Source organism: Chrysemys picta, chromosome 6 (assembly GCF_011386835.1).
Source record: "Chrysemys picta bellii isolate R12L10 chromosome 6, ASM1138683v2, whole genome shotgun sequence".
Lineage (NCBI taxonomy): Eukaryota > Metazoa > Chordata > Testudines > Emydidae > Chrysemys > Chrysemys picta.
Window position 1 is genome coordinate 43,938,263 of NC_088796.1, and position 17,818 is coordinate 43,956,080.

The following is a 17,818-nucleotide window of genomic DNA, read 5'->3' on the forward strand; positions in this document are numbered from 1 at the left end:
AGTAATCTCCCTGGATTCCGAAGAGTTTACTGATAAATCCAGGAAGCTGAGTAACACATACTGCCTGCTCAGTCACCGCGGAAACTGCATGGCACATAATAAAAACATCCTCCAGCAGAAGCCCAGACATGGAAACCGCCAAAACCCGCAACGTGGGGTCCAGCAGCAGCGCAAGGGAAGGCTCAACCTTCCCTGGCCTATTGTACCTGCCGCCCATGTGTACAGACAAGTAAGACATGGGCCCAAATCACCCCCACATATCCTTTTGCATGCAGGTATCCTTCCTGCTGTGTGGAAGAGGGCTCAGGTTGCCTCCTCAGTGCTCAGCATCTACAGTGAGGAGGTGGAGACTGGGCAGACTGGAGAAAAGAGTAGTTAGGTCAGAAGCAGGGTTTGGGGGGTACATCTTGCTCTCACCTGCCTATATTATCTTTCCCACAAAACCTCCATCTGGGGGTCCTTGAGCAGCTGCAACCAGGGGAGTGTCCAGTAGTTTGATTGTAAAGGAAATGTAGTGCCAAGGAGCCTGTGGTAGGGGTTCTTTATGAGTAGCTGCAGAGGCCCAGTCCCTCCTGTGGATACCTGCGGCCTGCCAAGCGTGGAGGTGGTGCAGCCTTTTCTTGGAGGTGGTGGTGAGGTAGATATTGGGATTGGGGGCGAATCTCAGGGAGGAGATCCTTGTGGATATTTCCTCCTCGTAGTCTCCTACTGAGGGTTTTGCTATGGGAATTGGGAAGGGATGATGATCTGGGCTCTGACGGCATCCTTAGACATGATGAGCTTGATTGTCCGCTGACATGGGGTTTGTGACACAGAAGGTGCTGGAGCTAATGGTAGAGCTGATCTGGGAAGAAATTCTCCAGTGGCATTCTCCAGGTGCTTTAGGTTCACTTTGTGACAGTTCCACTACTTTCTGCAACAGATCTTACCTCCCACCTGCCCCAATGCTATGCCTGACTCTCCACTGCTGTTAGGTCCCTGAGGTATCTTACATCTGTGGTGTAAGTTAAAGCTCCCTCCCCTGCCCCACAACTTTTACATGCACCACGGAGAGGCAGCTGAGAATCAAAGAGTCACAGCCAACCTCCTGACAGCCTCTTCTCTCCGCTGCACCTGAGCAAACTTGGGTTCATTGGAGAATCAAGTCCATCGTTCTCACTGAAGACCCAATCCTGCATACTCTTACACTACTATGCATAGACCTATATGCTCAGTAGTAAATATCCTCCTATGTAAGCAGTGCAGAAAGAATTTGACAGACTAGAGAATCTGGCCTGATATAGGGAGATATGACAATGCATGACAGAGGAATGAAGTTTACACAAAATTGCAGTAATGAAATGATCTGTTTTTGTAATATATGCATTGTGCTATTTCTCTTTTTTTTGTAATATTTTATATTTTAATATAATTTATTCTTTATATTAAGTTGGCACAGGAGTTTCACTCTGACCAGCCTGGAATGTGTTTCTGCACTTATGAAATCATACTTCCACATTTGGGAATAAATTAGAAAGCAAAGGCAGCATCAGTACTTGCAGAAAGGAGCTGTGTCTTGTTTAGTGGTTTGTTTACTATTTTATTAATTTTTGTTACCTTAGAAAAAATTGTGAAGGTGACCTCAGTTTAAAAAACCCATACATTTCTTCCATAAATGCCATCCTCTTGAGTATGCTGAAAGAAAAGCACAACTGGAAAAGATAGGTGTTTTAGAAAAGTGGTTCTCAATCAGGTGCCCGGCACCCCGTGGGGGGCTGCCAAGCAGGACCAGCATTAGATTTGCTGGGGCCCAGGGCAGAAAGCTGAAGCCCCACCACATGGGGCTGACGCCTGATGCCCTGAGCTCTGCCACCCAGGGCTGAAGCCTGAGCAACTTAGCTTCATTGAGCCCCAGGGGGCATGTGGCCTGGGCAGTTGCCTTGCTTGCTACCCCCTAATGCCAGCCCTGGCTTTTATATGCAGAAAAACAGTTGTTGTGGAAGAGGTGGGCTATGGAGTTTTTATAGTATGTTGCGGGGGGCGGGGGGAGCGGCAGGGGCTCAGAGAGAAAAAGATTGAGAACCCCTGTTTTAGAAGTCAGGTCCTTCCAGTTTGGTGTTATAAACTGGCATGTGAATACCTACTGCCGTCTGTTCCATGGAATAATGTATGTTGAGTCTGCTTGTGTATATGTACAGGTTTCCTTTGCTACTTCTTTTAGTGAGCTACTCCCTTAGCTCTTCTAAATCTGTGTTTTCTGGGAATATGAACATTAGTTGTAATCATGATGCTCCAGTTATGCAGCTGGCTGGTAGTTATGGTATGATGTCTATAGGTATGTAGCCATAAATAATTACAATGGAATCTCACCCAGTATGCTGTCTTCATTGGGAATTCCTAAGCATGGAGATAGACTTGACCCAATAAATCCAGCTCTCTAAGCAAATACACCTCTACCTCAATATAACGCGACCCGATATAACACGAATTCGGATATAACGCGGTAAAGCAGTGCTCCGGGGCTGGGGGAACAGGGCTGCACACTCCAATGGATCAAAGCAAGTTCAATAAAACGTGGTTTCACCTATAACGCAGTAAGATGGACAGCGTTATATCGAGGTAGAGGTGTATATGGAGTTCCAGCATTTAAAAAAAAAATCAACATCAATATGCAGTCAGCATGATTGATGCAAAAGTGGATCAAATGAGGTCATTAATCTAGACTGGTCCTGATCCTGCAAGGTTCTGAGCACTTTCAACACTTCCCTCAGCACTTTACAAGAATCAGTCAGTACCTTTTAGGGTCAGGTCCCATGTTTGGAACTGGAGAAGCTGTTAGATTTGGTAGTTAATTCAGCGACATATTTTTTAAAGCACAATTTTGACAAGTTACTGCATCTCAGTTAGCTCCCTCTATAATAAAGATAGAAACTGGTGCTTAAAATTCTGCTGAAACATTGGAATAACAGACAAGGAGGCAATGTTTTAGCTACAGTATATGATGGCAAGCAGAGGTTAAGTGACTGTGCCTTTTTTGGCAAATGGATTATCATTGTATTAGGTTCAGTTGTTAAATCTGACTCTTTCTTCAGAGGGCATGTAGATGAAACATGACCAAAAATCTGTCCATTAAGCTCCCAAGAAACATGCCATTTGGTCCCAAGAGAGCCTTGTCAAGAAAAGAGACTCCTGTAATGAATAGCCCTGATTTTTAGAAATATTCATATTAAGATAGATTTCAAGGGGAGGCAAAAACCCCAGTACGGGTTTGCATGTTAAAGGGTAGTTAAATGGGTTCTCTGTACACAAGATTTTTCTGTGAGAGCATCCTGCATGGGCGGTTTTTATATCTGTGTCTGTCTGTGTTCTCTTGGGAAGCTCACACACCAATCAGATTGTCCTAGAAAATCACAAAAAAGCCAGTGTACATAGTGAGAGGGAGAACCCTAGTGGATAATCACATTTGTTACAGAGAAAGGAAAGAAACAAGAATGAATTGGAGTTTCTAGAAATAATGACTTGTTTTACATCTGTTTAATGATGCATAGTGTAGTTTTGAAAATTAAATTTTCTATGCAATTTGGTAAAACTGCATTATAATTTGTATTTTAGACGTGTAAGATCATTTACTTTAATTGAATTACGTATTTAAGTAAAGTTAAGTAAGTGAGTGTTTGCAGGATGGGGGCCTAAGTCCTCAAGTTGGGAGCTGTAGCAGACTCTTATCCTCTGTGGATCAAACACAAAAGCAACATATCACGCATACTGAACAACGGGCTACATACTATTAGCTTGACCTTATTTTTCTGTACTTAGTCCTTCCCTATTGTTTTTGTTGCTAAAATTGTGTTACTGCTTGCCTTTTTCCTGTATATTTTTATATTCAACCAGAACCTTGATGTAGTATGTTTATAATTAGCATTCGTCTTTACAGTTCTATATAACCCTTTTTTCATGTTTTATTATTCTCATTAATCCTAGCCTGTCTGTCTATCTTGCTGTAAAACATCTTAAGTATGATATCAGGCCTTTTCTGCACTCTGCTGGAGGTGTTGGCACTCTAAAACCCACCTGCCCAGTTAGGCTACCAGCAAGACTTAGTCCTCTAGAGGCCTAGAAGGGCCAAAAGGAGAAACTGACCAATTGGGAGCCAGCAGGCCAGATAAGGACTGTGACAGAGTTGGAGCTCCTCAGTACTAGCCCAGAACCCCAGGGCCAGGTCAGGGCCTTATTTTCAAGCGCTGCAACTAAGTATGTTGTTTGTTTATTTAAAGGTGCAGACAGCCAACATCTGAGTTTATTTTTATTTAACTCTTTAGGGACTGTTGCTGAGTTTGTGACATGGTCACCCTGCTCCAAGTAGGCTGCCAGAACTTGTGGTCTAAGGCAGGGAACACCTGCAGTACCACACTTGGCCCCACAAGAGGCACTATGGAGCAGCCACACCTATCCCAACTTGGTATTAGCAATGGGATCGATTCCCCCTTCCTGTAAAGGAGAACCATGGAGGATACTGCTCTGCAGCAGAGGCTTTTCCTCGACGTGCAACAGGAGGCCACCCAGAAGCAGCAAGCTGTGCTCCTCAAGCTACTGTAGAGGCAGCAGCCATAGCAGCAATGACAGTTCCCGGAGGCAATAAACGAGTGGATCACCAGCCACTCCCATTCCAGAGTGACACTGTTGCGGTCAGGAATAGACTTTACCAAACTGGGACCTGATGATGATCTTGAGATACATGTTACGCTGCTCAGTGGGAAAAGACCACTAAGATGCATGACTAGCTCCTTTTCTGTCTGGGGAAGCTCAGACAGGTTACTGGGCCTTAAATGATGAAGCCACAAAGGACTATGATACCCTGAAAGCTGCCATCTTTGACTGACAAGGGGATCACTGGAGACTTACCAGCACTGGTTCCAGATAGAAACTTTCTCCTTTGGGACACAGCCCTGTTCCATGGCCCAGCAACTAAAGGATTGGGCCACCCACTTGCTTCATCTGGTTTCCTGCTCTCCAGTCGAGATTATAGAGTCTGTAGTGCTCAGACAGTATCTAGAGGTTTTGCAAGCCACCATTCAAACCTACTATATGCAGACATAACTCCAGCACCACTGAAGGTGCCATCATAGTCACAGAGGACTTTATGCTGTTAGGTTGGCCTAACCAGTGTGAGCCACCTAGGCCTAGAAAAGCCTGGCCCCAATCTCCTGAGGAATCAACCTGAACTACCAGGAAAGGGCTGAGGGTTCCTGGGGAAGTCTCAGAATGAGAGGTACCCTCTTCATGGACCCCATAAGGCACCCCACAACACCACCAAAAGAGCATCAGAGAGGAAGTACATGGAGTTGCACCTGGGAGCAGGTCAGGGAGTGTTCCCTAAACCAATGATCATCTGTTTCCACTGTGGAAAGCTGGGGTACATCAGTCACTCACGCGATTTCATAGAGTGTGGTTCATGGAGTGCTAGGGCCTCTCAGGAAAAACAGATGAGAACTGTTGCTAAGGATTTGTAAATCCAGTAGTCCTATGGGGCTGAACAGTATCAGAGCTAATAAACTCAAGGTGCTTCTGAACCCTAGTCTGGGAGACCTTACTGGATTCTGGAGAACAACAGAAGGATGATCCAGTGTATGTGACCGGGTCCACGGGGATACTCATACCTACCCAATAGCCTGGCAACATTTGAACATATTGGACCAACCAGAATGCTTCAGGTTGGTGTAACACGCAGTTTGCCATGGGAAGTAATAATTGGGAGGGACTGGCAATGCTTCTCTTTGCTATTACTGCACCACTCAGAGAGCTCAGACGTCAGATCTGACCATCTGTCTGACATCTTCCCGATTGTGGGCTCCAACCTCTGTAATGGCTTCTTGCAATTCAAGAAGACTCAGAAACAGTGACAACTTGCTTGATTGCAAACAGCCTTGACAGCTGACAAGATGGCTGGCAGCTCAGCAGAACAGCCTTGAGATAACTCTCTTCCCAACGTCAACCCAATGCTGTTAGCCAGTTCCTTTGATTTGGTCTGAGAAGAACAAGGAAATGACATCCTTGGAGAGGCATACACCTAGATTGTGGTGGTTAATGGAACTATCTCTCAGGAGGTTTAAACCTCCCAATGTCCTTATTTCAAGTGGCAAAATGATTTACTCTATTGCGTGGAGAAGAACTCCTGCCCAGGTGAGGTATGCCACTAGATCCTGGTGCTTTGAAACATTCAGAAAGAAATGCTACAGCTGGCACATGCAGTCCCTTCATTGCTCACTTGGGCAGAGACAAAACCCTAGAGAGGGTTCTGGGCAGATTTTATCAGCCGGGGTCCACAAAGAAGTAGTGAATTTTTGTGAGGCTTGACCTCAGTGCCAACAGGTAGCACCTAAAGGACACCTCTGGGCTCCCTTGATCTCCTTCCTCTCATAAGTACAGCATTGGAGCAGGGTATGGATGGATATAGTGTGACTATAGGGGAGGGGGAGTGCTTTCCTGGGAGTGGGCCAGCTATTACACTAGGTTCATGCCCCACTTCGCAAACCTTGCAGCACCATTGACAGACCTCACAAAGGCCACTGCACCCAGAGTAGTCCAGTGGACAACTGACTGTGATGAAGCCAATATCAAGATAAAGAGTATCCTATGTCAGCAGCCTGTACTTCAGAGTCTGGACTTCTTCTCATGCCAGTTCTTACTGCAAATGGATGCTTCTGAAGTACATTTGGGAGCAGGGTCACAAAACTTTCAGGTTGTGGAGGATCTTATACTATATGTAATTCAGAAGCTGCAGCCACTAGAGACTAGATTCTTCATCATCAAGCAAGAATGCCTGACCATCAAATAGGTTGTAGGGGAATTACATGATTATCTTTTAGGGTCTCCCTTTGACCTAATAATGGACAATCCACCCTGTAAATGTTTGCAGGTGATGAAGGACACTAGTCCTCGCATTACTCAATGTTATTTGGCACTGCAACCATATGCCTTTTGTGTGCAATACCAAGGTTCACAGCGCTAGAATGCAGGTTTCTTTTCCTGGTATGGTGTGGATATTCTAGAAGGAGGAGATTGGGCCCTTGGGATCTATCAGGCCTTCTTTAACCCCTACTAGAGGTGTTGGCATCCTGACACCCCCCTCCCCACACACAAATCCGCACACACAGTGAGGCTGGGCTATGAACAAGACTTAGTCCTCCAGAGCCCTAGAAAGGCAAGGAGGAGAACTGACCAATCAGGAACCAGCAGGCCAGTTAAGAATGTTTCCCTGATTCTTCTCAGGGGAAGAGTTGGGTGAGACTGGGCAGAGACTGTGCTCCTCAGTGCTAGCCCACAAGCCCAATGCCAGGTCAGGGCCTTGCCTTCAAGTGCTGCAAATAAGTGCTTACTTTGTTATTGTTTGTTTATTAAAAGGCACAGACAGCCAAATTCTGAGTTTATTTATATTTAACTGTTTAGAACTGTTGCTAAGCATAGGGCACAAGCCCCCCTTCTCCAAGCAGGCAGCCAAAACTTGTGGACTCAGTACCACACTTGGACACTAAAACTCTCAGGAAAAGAGTCTACACATAAACACATTAGAGTTGAGAGAGATATGTCTGGCTGCCAAATCTTTTCTACCTCACATCAAAGGGAAGGTAGTTAGTCATGTATGACGTCAATAAACAAGGCAGAATTTATTCATCTCAATTGTGCAGTGAGGCAATCAAGTTGCAGGATTGGTGTGTCCAGCACAACATTTATCCCATAGCCCTTTCACCTGATGGGAAAGCACAATGACTGGTGGATCAACTATGTAGAGACATGATGCAATTACACAAATGATCAGTAAAGAAGAAACTAATACGCAACATCTTCAGCCTCTGGGGATGTCTAGATAAAGACCTATTTGCCACCAGACGCAACACAGTGTCACTAATTCTGTTCAAGAGCAAGAAAGGACACCCAATCCATATTGGATGTGTTTCTCCTGAGTTGTGGAAAAGGCCTGCTGTACATTTGGCATTAATGCAGAAATTATTGAGAAAGATAAGACAGTATAGAACCAAAATAATCTTAGTTGCTCCAGCATGGCTGGGGCAACAATGGTACACCAACCTACTGCTGCTATTGAGTTCACAGACTGATTCTAGCATTACCAGATTTATTGTTGGAACAACAGGGCGGGATTTACCATCTGGATACTCTATCTCTACATCTGACTGCCTGGGCTATAGGATTTTAACACACTTTAAAACATCTTGTCCTTCAGAAGTGCAACAGGTGCTACTCAATTATAAAACAATCTACCAGAAAATGTTTTCGCCTTAAATAACTGAGGTTTGTAAACTGAACGCATAACAAATCAGAACTAGTATTAACACCAATTCTGGAATACTTATTTCAGTTAAAGGTTTCAGATCTGTCAGTTTCCTCTTTATGGCTCAAGGTAGTAGCTATATCAGCATACCATTTTTGTAGACAATACATCTGACTTTGCGCACAGTACGATCAAGACATATATGAAAGGACTTTCCAATTTGTAACCACCTGTAAATGACTCAATTCCGCCATGGGATCTCAATTAAGTCTTAGTGCAACTCATAAAGTTGCCTTTTGAGCCTTAGGCAGAGTGCTCTCTATTCTATTTGTCTATTAAAACTGCTTTTATAACATCTATAATTTCAGCTGGGCAAGTGAGCAAGTTACATACTCTTGTCGTTGGACCAATTTTCACTATTTTTTACAAATATAAGGGTGGTGCTTTGTCCTAACTCAGTATTTTTACTTAGTGTTGAAATTTCACATTAATCAAACAGTAAATTTACCAGTTTTATTCCTCACAGTCACAAGAGCGAATCTAGGTTACATACTTTGGATGCTCAGAGAACCCTAGCTTATTATCTGAGTAAGACTAAGGAATTTCACAGGCTTCCACATCTCTTTTTTCCCTATGCAGACAGGCTGTCTCGACACAAACAATATCTAAATGGGTTGAGACGGTGTATTCAGGAAAGCTACAGATTAGCAACTATTCTCCCCCTGCTGGATTATATCAAATTCTGCTAGAGCAATGGCTACATCCTTGGCATGTCTTAGACATGTGCCAGTTTGGAAGGTATGTAGGGCTGCCACTTGGAGCACTGTACATACTTTTACTTAACATTACATATTAGTTCTGGCACCTTGAGTAGACACCCAGTTTGGTAGAGTTGTACTTCAGTCCTTATTTAATTAGGACACTGAGTTCCACCTCCCATTTATGAAGTACTGCTTTCCAAACTATGCCATGAGTGGAAATATGCAGAGGACATTCAAAGAAGAAATGAAGGTTATGTACAATCAACCAATGGAACTCATTGCCAGCGGATGTTGTGAAGGCCAAAATTATAACTGGGTTCAAAAAAGAATTAGATAAATTCATGGAGGATAGGTATGTGACGTTGCACTCTATATGATTTTATGAAAGTATGCTGGTGAGTATGAATATAATGTAACTGGAATATGCTTCAAGCAAAAGTCTCTTGTAAGGTATCATTACAAAGCTTATAATCTACTGAGTGTGGTCATCCTATTTGTATAAATGTATCACTCTTGTATCTGAAACTAGAAATATAAAATATAACTCTGAGGGCTTATTGTAATTATGCAAAGTGTGGGCCATTAATGGTGGTTTGGAATCTTGATGGCTCCCATTAACCAGGACAATTGTCTGTAGATGGTTCTGTTTTACTTGTAAGTCTTCCTGTATACGTGTTTGCTGGCAAGTGGGTAATGAAGTCTTAGGACTTGGCTACACTGGCGGTGTACAGCGCTGCAACTTGCTGCGCTCAGGGGTGTGAAAAAACACCCCCCTGAGTGCAACGAGTACAGCGCTGTAAAGCACCAGTGTAATCGGAGCCTGCAGCGCTGCACGCTCACTCGCAGCTATTCCCCTCGGAGAGGTGGAGTACATACAGCGCTGTGAGAGCTCTCTCGCAGTGCTGGCGGCACGACTACACTCGCGCTTCACAGCGCTGCCGCGGCAGCACTGTCACAGCAGTGCTGTGAAGTCCCGAGTGTAGCCAAGGCCTTACAGTGACATGTGATCATGTCACCTGAACTGGAATCCATCTTTAACCTGGTACTTTTCCATTGGGAAGTGTGTGTGGGGGGGGGGGGGTGTGGGAACCCAGAGGGACAAAGGATTCCCACCTTATTCAAAAGATATATAAGTGGATGGAAGAGAATAAAAGTGAGGGCTGCAGTCATGAGAAATCCCCTAGCTACCACCTGAGCTGGAACAAGGGCTGTACCAGGGGAAAGGATTGTGCCCAGACTAGGAAGGCGTCCATTCTGTGAAAGAAACTTATTGAAACATCTCTGAGGGTGAGATTTTATCTGTATTCAGTTTTATTACTGTATTAGACTTAGATTTGTGTGTTTTATTTTATTTTATTTTACTTGATAATTCACTTTGGTCTGTCTGTTACTACTTGGAACCACTGAAATCCTACTTTCTGTATTTAATAAAATCACTTTTTACTTATTAATTAACCCAGAGTATGTATTAATACCTGGGGGGAGGGGGGCAAACAGTTGTGCATCTCTCTCTATCAGTGTTATAGAGGGCGAACAATTCATGAGTTTACACTGTATAAGGTTTAGACCCCATTGGGAGTTGGGCATCTGAGTGTTAAAAACAGGAACACTTCTGTAAGCTGCTTTCAGTTAAGCCTGCAGCTTTGGGGCAAGTAATTCAGACCCTGGGTCTGTGTTGGAGCAGGGTGCTGGAGTCCCAGGCTGGCAGGGAAAGCAGGGGCAGAAGTAGTCATGGCACATCAGTTGGCAGCCCCAAGGGGGTTTCTGTGATCCAAGCTGTCACAAGGTACATCAATGGCTGTTAGCCAAGATAGTCAGGGAGGCAACCCCATGCTTTGGGTGTCCCTAAGCCTCTGGGACTGGACAACAGAGTATGGATCACTTGATAATTGCCCTGTTCTTTTCATTCCCCTTGAAGCATCTGACATTGGCCATTGTCAGAAGACATGATATTGGGCTAGATGGACCACTGGTCTGACCCAGTATGGCTGTTCTTATGTTCTTACCTGTAACCAGAGTTCTTTGAGATGGGCTCTGGATAGTCACAATCTCCACCCCCTCCCACTCTTCCTCACAGTCCTAATAAAATCTACCTCTGAGACGGGGTGGAAGGAACTGAAGCAGCAGCAGTTCCTTCCACTTTTTATAGCCTTTCTGTCAGAATATTCAGGAACACTGAGGGAAGTGTCCCTTTAACAGAGACTGCTAGGAGAAAGCTCCACTGTTCAGGCTGCACCAGCCAGCACAACTGATGAGTGTGAATATGCAGAGTCCATCTTGAAGAACTCTGGTTACAAATAAGTAACCTTCATTTTAAACTGCTGAAAATCTGGCCCTTTTAAAAGATGCTTCATGCAAATCAGGAGCACATCGTATCTGTAATTAAGCAGACTCTTTGTAATTATGGTCTTTAAAGAAAATTAGAGCCTTAAGCTTCAGAGGGAAATAATTTATTTAGAAAACTGAGTTGTTGGGCTTTGTGCAGTAATATTTTTCAGTAACATTTTATTTATTATTCATAATATATTTTTAGCTTACTTCACACATACAAGAGCTGGATTGATAGAAAACATAATGGCTTCATCAGTGTTCTCAATGATTTATGAACAACAGTGTTTCTAAGTAGAATATGATAGTATAGAATATAATTCATGGATGTACAAAATGTTACCCATTGTTCTCTCAAGGATCATTTGTCTGTGTATAGCAACAGGCATATTAACATCTCTTCAAATCAAAATTGTACATGCCATTGCTATGCGTTTCATCCAAAGACAGATGGACAGAGCACTCTGTCTGCTAATAAAGGGAACTGTATAGTACCAAAATGTGCCATTTAGCCACTGGCCTAAAGGTGAGATCTGAAAATATAAAGGAGTTAAATGTCTGCAGCCATGTGTTGGTAGGTAAGTATGCAGTACTACACCTTGCATACAAATTCAGAAATTCAGTCTGAGAAATTGTAGTTGTCTTTTAGAGGACTGGGTGGGCATTGATTAACATGATGCAATATTAAAAACTTTCAATGGATAGATTAGATAGATCAGATTAGACAAATCTGTGATCAATCCTCTAGACCATGTGGACTCTAGAGAGATAATGCCTCTTCTTCCCTGAACATTTTCAAAATTACTAAGTGCACATTTTCATGCAAAAGGGGCTTTTTTCAGACTACAGAACCAATATTTTTCAGTTATTGGAAATTGCAACAACATTTAAAATTTCAGAGGAGGGAAATATTATACAAAACAATTGGGTAAAGAATTTTATACTAATGTTTTACAAAAATATTTTCAGCATTTTAATCCGTATATATATTTTTTAGAGTTAATAAGTATATTTCAACAGATATATATTTCAGATGTAAGTGTTAATGCAAAGAAGCAATAGCACCTTGTAATTCTTCATGTTGTCACTTAATTTTATATTTATTACTGACATTTATTTCTACAGGTGACTGAGCTGGAGTGTGTGAGCAGTCAAGCAAATGCAGTCCATACACATAAAACAGAATTAAACCAGACAATACAGGAATTAGAATCCACATTGAAGAAGAAAGAAGAGGTATTTGCTAACTTTATTCATAACATTTTAAAGTGGCTTTAAAAATCATATTATTTATAACAGTTTGTAATGTAATCTTAAATCTGCTTGTGAGCACAGAGGTAATTTCTGTGTGGACTAAAGTAAGAAGAATCCATTTTTTAGCCTTTTTGAGGCTAATAAATTTTCTTACAGATTGTCAATCACAGCTATTGTGTGGATTTTAGTGTATCTGAGCCAAAAATCTGCATTTTTTTGTTCACTCTTCCCAAGTACCTTTCTTTGCAAAAGGAAACATGTACTGAAGCAAGCAGCAGTCAAAATGAAGCACTGTGAATCTCATTTATAGACAAGCAATGTCAGTGCAAGTATTTATTTTAAAAAGCAGCTATAAGCACTGCTTTCCTTTATTGGGGAAGTGAGTTCGTGGTGAGAAACAAACCAATCTTTATGAGTTAAGATTATTTTAACATAGCAGATTTTGGGGTCCTGAGGGCCCTGCCCCTTTCTTCTAAATAAGCTCCACCCCCTACTCAGTGCTGCTTATTGTGCCGTCAGCCAGGGTCTGGGCCAGCAGTAGGAGGGTATGGGGAATTAGAGAAGCCACCTGTGCTGCCCCAAAGTGAAGCACACCTGCCCCCAAAAGGGATAGCTAACTGTCCCTATATTGAAGGGGGAGGATAAGAGGAGGAAGGGAGCTGACTATGGCGGGAATTGGCTTTTGTGCCTCCCCCATTACCAAAGATTCTATAACGAGCAGTATATAGGAACATTGGCATTGCCATACTTGATCAGACCAGTAGTCTCCAACAGTGGCCAGCACCAGATGTTTAAGAGAAAGTGCAAGAAACCCAGACATTGGCAGTTATGGAATAACTTCCCCACAGGGTAAGTTTCTTCCTAACCCCTGTAAGAGATCGGTTTGTGTCCTGAGATGTGGAGATGTGTATTGGTTTCTTTTTTCCTGTTGTTTTTTAATCCTTACCATTGTAATTCTGTATGCTCTTGTTATCCATGTAAACATCCAGTCCTTCTTTGATTCCTGCTAAGCTCTTGGCCTAAGTGATATCTTGTGGCAAATTGGTCAACAGGGTAATTGTGCATTGTGGGGGAAAATATTTATCAGTTTTAAAGTTGCTGCCTTTCAGTTTCATTGACTAACTGCTTGTTCTTGTATCATGAGAATGAGTGAACAGAAATGTCTGATCTAATCTCTATACCGTTTATTTTGTACACCTTTATTATCTTCATCCCCTCATACTTTCTCTAAACTAAAAACACCATTCTTATCAGTCTCTCTTCATATGGCAGTCAGTGGTCAGAACTTTGTGTTCAGGCAATTTCTGTTCCCTCTCTCTTGCCGCTGCTGGCTTCATCCCTTGCTAATGATATAGGAAGCAGCTCCCCACTGAAGTCTGGATTTCTCTTTTGAAAAGGAGGAGGAGTACATTAGTGTACACTAAAATATTTTTTTTAAATAAATACAGACCAGGATTGAATTTTTAATTACCATGACCCTCAATTTTCCAGAAAAAATATTCCAGCCTTGCTGGGGTGGGAGAGTAAGAGAAACTCCACAAAGTTTAAATGTTGATGGCAAATATGTTGTTTGAATTACTACACTTTTCAAGATGGAATTGCTCATTGTTGGTGTATGAATGTCTAACATGCAGATGAATAAATTACAGAAGTTGCTGATTCCATACTATTAGTGTGTGTGTGGGGGAGTTTGAACTCCACACACGAAGTGTCAAGATAAGCAGCTGCTCAGTGTCAGTTTTGGTATAATTGGAATGATTTGGCCAGGAAGAGACTAAGTGGCTTATTTGCACTGAGTTAAGATCCGGTAATATGTTGTTAAAGGAATTGTTTTTGCTCCCTCAGGAAATAGAAAGATTGAAACAAGAAATTGATAATGCCAGAGAGCTTCAGGCACAGAGGGATGCTTTGACCCAGAAGCTCCAGGTAAGCATCAGTATTATATATATATATATATTAATTTAGATGTAGGAGAAGAAGGAAGATGGGCAATAGGCAGACACTTATATTTATCATATGTGCAGCTTATTTGTTCCTAGCTAGGTTCACCCAAACTGGCAGAGAGAGGTGTAACTTATGCCTCCATGAACCAGTCTGGACTCCATGTCCTCCAGGGGGAATTCACACCAAATTGCCATTTGCCCTCCCTTGGGCCATTTGATCTAACTGCTCCATAGGGGAGCAGCCGGAACTCCATAGAAGCCACTGTAGTGGAACCTGCTTAGGAGATGCACCACATGAATGCATTCTCTGGCCACATTCCTTCACTGGTCAACACTGTTCCCATTTTGAGCACTTCTTGGCTTCTCTCAGGCCTTTCTGGCAGCAAGGCCAGCTCCAGGGTTTTTGCCGCCCCAAGCGGCGGGGAAAAAAAAGAAAGCCTCGATCGTGATCGGCTGCAGCTCCACTGTGCCGCTTTCTTCTTCGGCGGCAATTTGGTGGCAGGTCCTTCCCTCCGAGAGGGTCAGGGACCTTCCTCCGAAGAGCCCGACGTGCCGCCCCTTCCCCTTGGCTGCCCCAAGCACCTGCTTGCTCAGTTGGTGCCTGGAGCCGGCCCAGTCTGGCAGACCTGCTGCCGTTGAGTGCCTTCATCAGGTTCTTTAGCACACACTGGGATGAATCTAGATCAAATTGCAACTGTACTTTGATTTTAAAGTGTCCATATATACAGTATCTCTTTATTCCTTGTTGGTTTGAATAACTCAACAATTCTTAACATTCTCTCAGGAGTCTCTAAACCCAGGATTTGGGTTGGGGGTTTTATCGGGGTGCGTTTGTTTTGTTTGTGAAAATTGTTTTTAGAGCTGAATGCCTCCGCAAACTGGAAATGGAACATGGAGCCTTTCATCTCTCAGTCAGTTTAAATGTAGCCCCAATTTGAAAATCATTAGTATGACAATTCAGTATTCCTGTGTAAAATGAATCAGTGGCCTCAGTCTGTCCCTTTAACTGAAAACCCTATGGCAGACTCAGCAGAAGCCCAGATGTAGTTGGTGACTGAACTATTCTTTTATTTTGAGCAGAGATGGGCATTAACTAAGACCCTGTGTTCGAACACCTCCAAAATTTAGGAGCTTTGAAATTCGTATCTGAATTGTCTCTCTTGGGCCCATAACCAATTCCTAGAATAGGTCTCTACAGATATAGATTGAAATGTGTAGACAGGGCAAGGAAGAGGCTTGCATTGCCTTTGTCTGTATCTGTTAGAATCATAGAACCATTGGGTAAGAAGGGACTGCAAGGATCATCTCATCTAACCCCCACCAAGATGCAGGATTTGTTGTGTCTAAACCATCCAAGACAGATGGCTCTCCAGCCTCCTTTTTAAAACTTATAATGAAAGAGCTTCCCTATGCAGTCTGTTCCATTGTCCTACTGCTCTTACAATTAGGACGTTTTTCCTGAGATTTAATCTATATCTGCTATGCTGTAGTTTGAACCCATTTCCTCTTGTCTTGCCCTATGTGGCAAGAGAGAACAACTTTTCTCCATCTTTTTTATGGCAGCCTTTCAAGTATTTGAAGACTGCTATCGTGTCCCCCTTAATCTTCTCTTTTTCAAACTAAACGGGCCCAATTCCTTCCTCCTTTGCTCTCATATGGCTTGCATTTCATTCCTTTGATCATCTTTGTCACTTGTCTCTGGATCCTTTCCAGTTTCTCTTTATCCTTTCTATAAATTGGTGACCAAAATGGGACACTACTCCAGCTGAGGCCTAACCAGTGCCGAGTAGAGCAGTACTATCACCTCCTGTGACTTGCATGCTATGCATCTATTAATGCAACCTAAATGCATTTACTTTTTTTGCAACAGCATCGCCTTGCTGACTCATGTTGATGTTGTGATCCACCACAACTCCCAGATCCTTCTCAGCAGTGCTGCTACCAAGCCAGTTACCCCCTCTTCCCTAGTTTGTATTTGTGCATTTGGTTTTTCTTTCCTAAGTGTAGCACTTTACATTTGTCTTTGTTGAATTTCATTTTGTCGTCTATAGCTCAGTTCTCCAATTTATCAAGATCCCTCTGAATTTTAGTTCTCACGTTGCAGTGGGGGAGGTCTACGTTATATATTACGAAAAAATATTTCATTAGGAGGGTGGTGAAGCACTGGAATGGGTTAATTAGGGAGGTGGTGGAATCTCCATCCTTAAAGGTTTTTAAGGCCTGACTTGACAAAGCCCTAGCTGGGATGATTTAGTTGGGGCTGGTCCTGCTTTGAGCAGGGGATTGGACTAGATGACCTCCTGAGGTCTCTTCCAACCCTAATCTTGTATGATTTTATGAGGAGTCAGTCCTGGGTCTGGTATTATTAAATATTTTTATCAATGATTTGGATAATGTAGTGGAGTGTATGCTTATAACATTTGGAGATGACACCAACCTGGGAGGGTTGCACGCACTTTGAAGACAGGATTAGAATTAAAAATGACCTTGACACATTAGAGAATTAGTCTGAAATCAACAAGATGTAATTCAAAACAGACAAGTGTAGTAGGTGGCAGAGGTGAAAGTAAGCCGGTACGGTGTACCGGCAAGAGCCAGTACGCCGTGCCGGACTGGACCGACTTCCGTGGCGGGGATTTAAAGGGCCCAGGGCTCCAGCCGCTGCGGGGAGCTCTGGGCCCTTTAAATCCCCGCCGGAGCTCTGGCAGCCGGGCTCCCGTGGTGATTTAAAGGGCCCAGAGCTCCGCGGTGGCTGGAGCCCTGGGCCCTTTAATTCGCCCCTGAGCCCCGGGGCTCCCAGCCGCCTCTGCAGCTGGTAGCTCCGGGATGATTTAAAGGCCCTGGGGCTCCCAGCCACAGCCGGAGCCTCAGGGCCTTTAAATCTTGAACGGCCCCGCCTCTTCTGGTTGAGGCCACAACCCAGCTCTGGACTCCAGCGTACCGGTAAGTCCTTTAAGTTACTTTCACCCCTGGTAGTTGGCAACCTACCACATGTGGCGCGTCAGGCTAAGCGGGGGGGGGGAGGGATAGCTCAGTGGTTTGAGCATTGGCCTGCTAAACCCAGGGTTGTGAGTTCAATCCTTGAGGGGGTGCCACCTAGGGATCTGGGGCAAAATCAGTACTTGGTCCTGCTAGTGAAGGCAGGGGTGGGACTTGATGACCTCTAAGGGTCCCTTCCAGTTCTATGAGATAGGTATATCTCCATATATTATTGACCGTCCACAGGCACGGCCGCCCCCAGCTCCCAGTGGCCGCCCCTGAGCGCT

The 17,818-nt window shown here is 43.6% G+C and overlaps 1 protein-coding gene across 2 annotated transcripts in view; it reads left to right on the forward strand.

Annotated features, from left to right (window-relative positions):
- HOMER1 (homer scaffold protein 1) overlaps positions 1-17,818 on the forward strand; it is a 144,083-nt gene that overhangs the window by 120,384 nt on the left and 5,881 nt on the right. For both annotated transcript variants that reach the window (XM_065550054.1, XM_005286435.5), the window contains exons 7-8: positions 12,481-12,591; positions 14,455-14,535. In XM_065550054.1, coding sequence (XP_065406126.1) covers positions 12,481-12,591; positions 14,455-14,535 — 192 coding nt within the window. The remainder of the gene's footprint in view (positions 1-12,480; positions 12,592-14,454; positions 14,536-17,818) is intronic.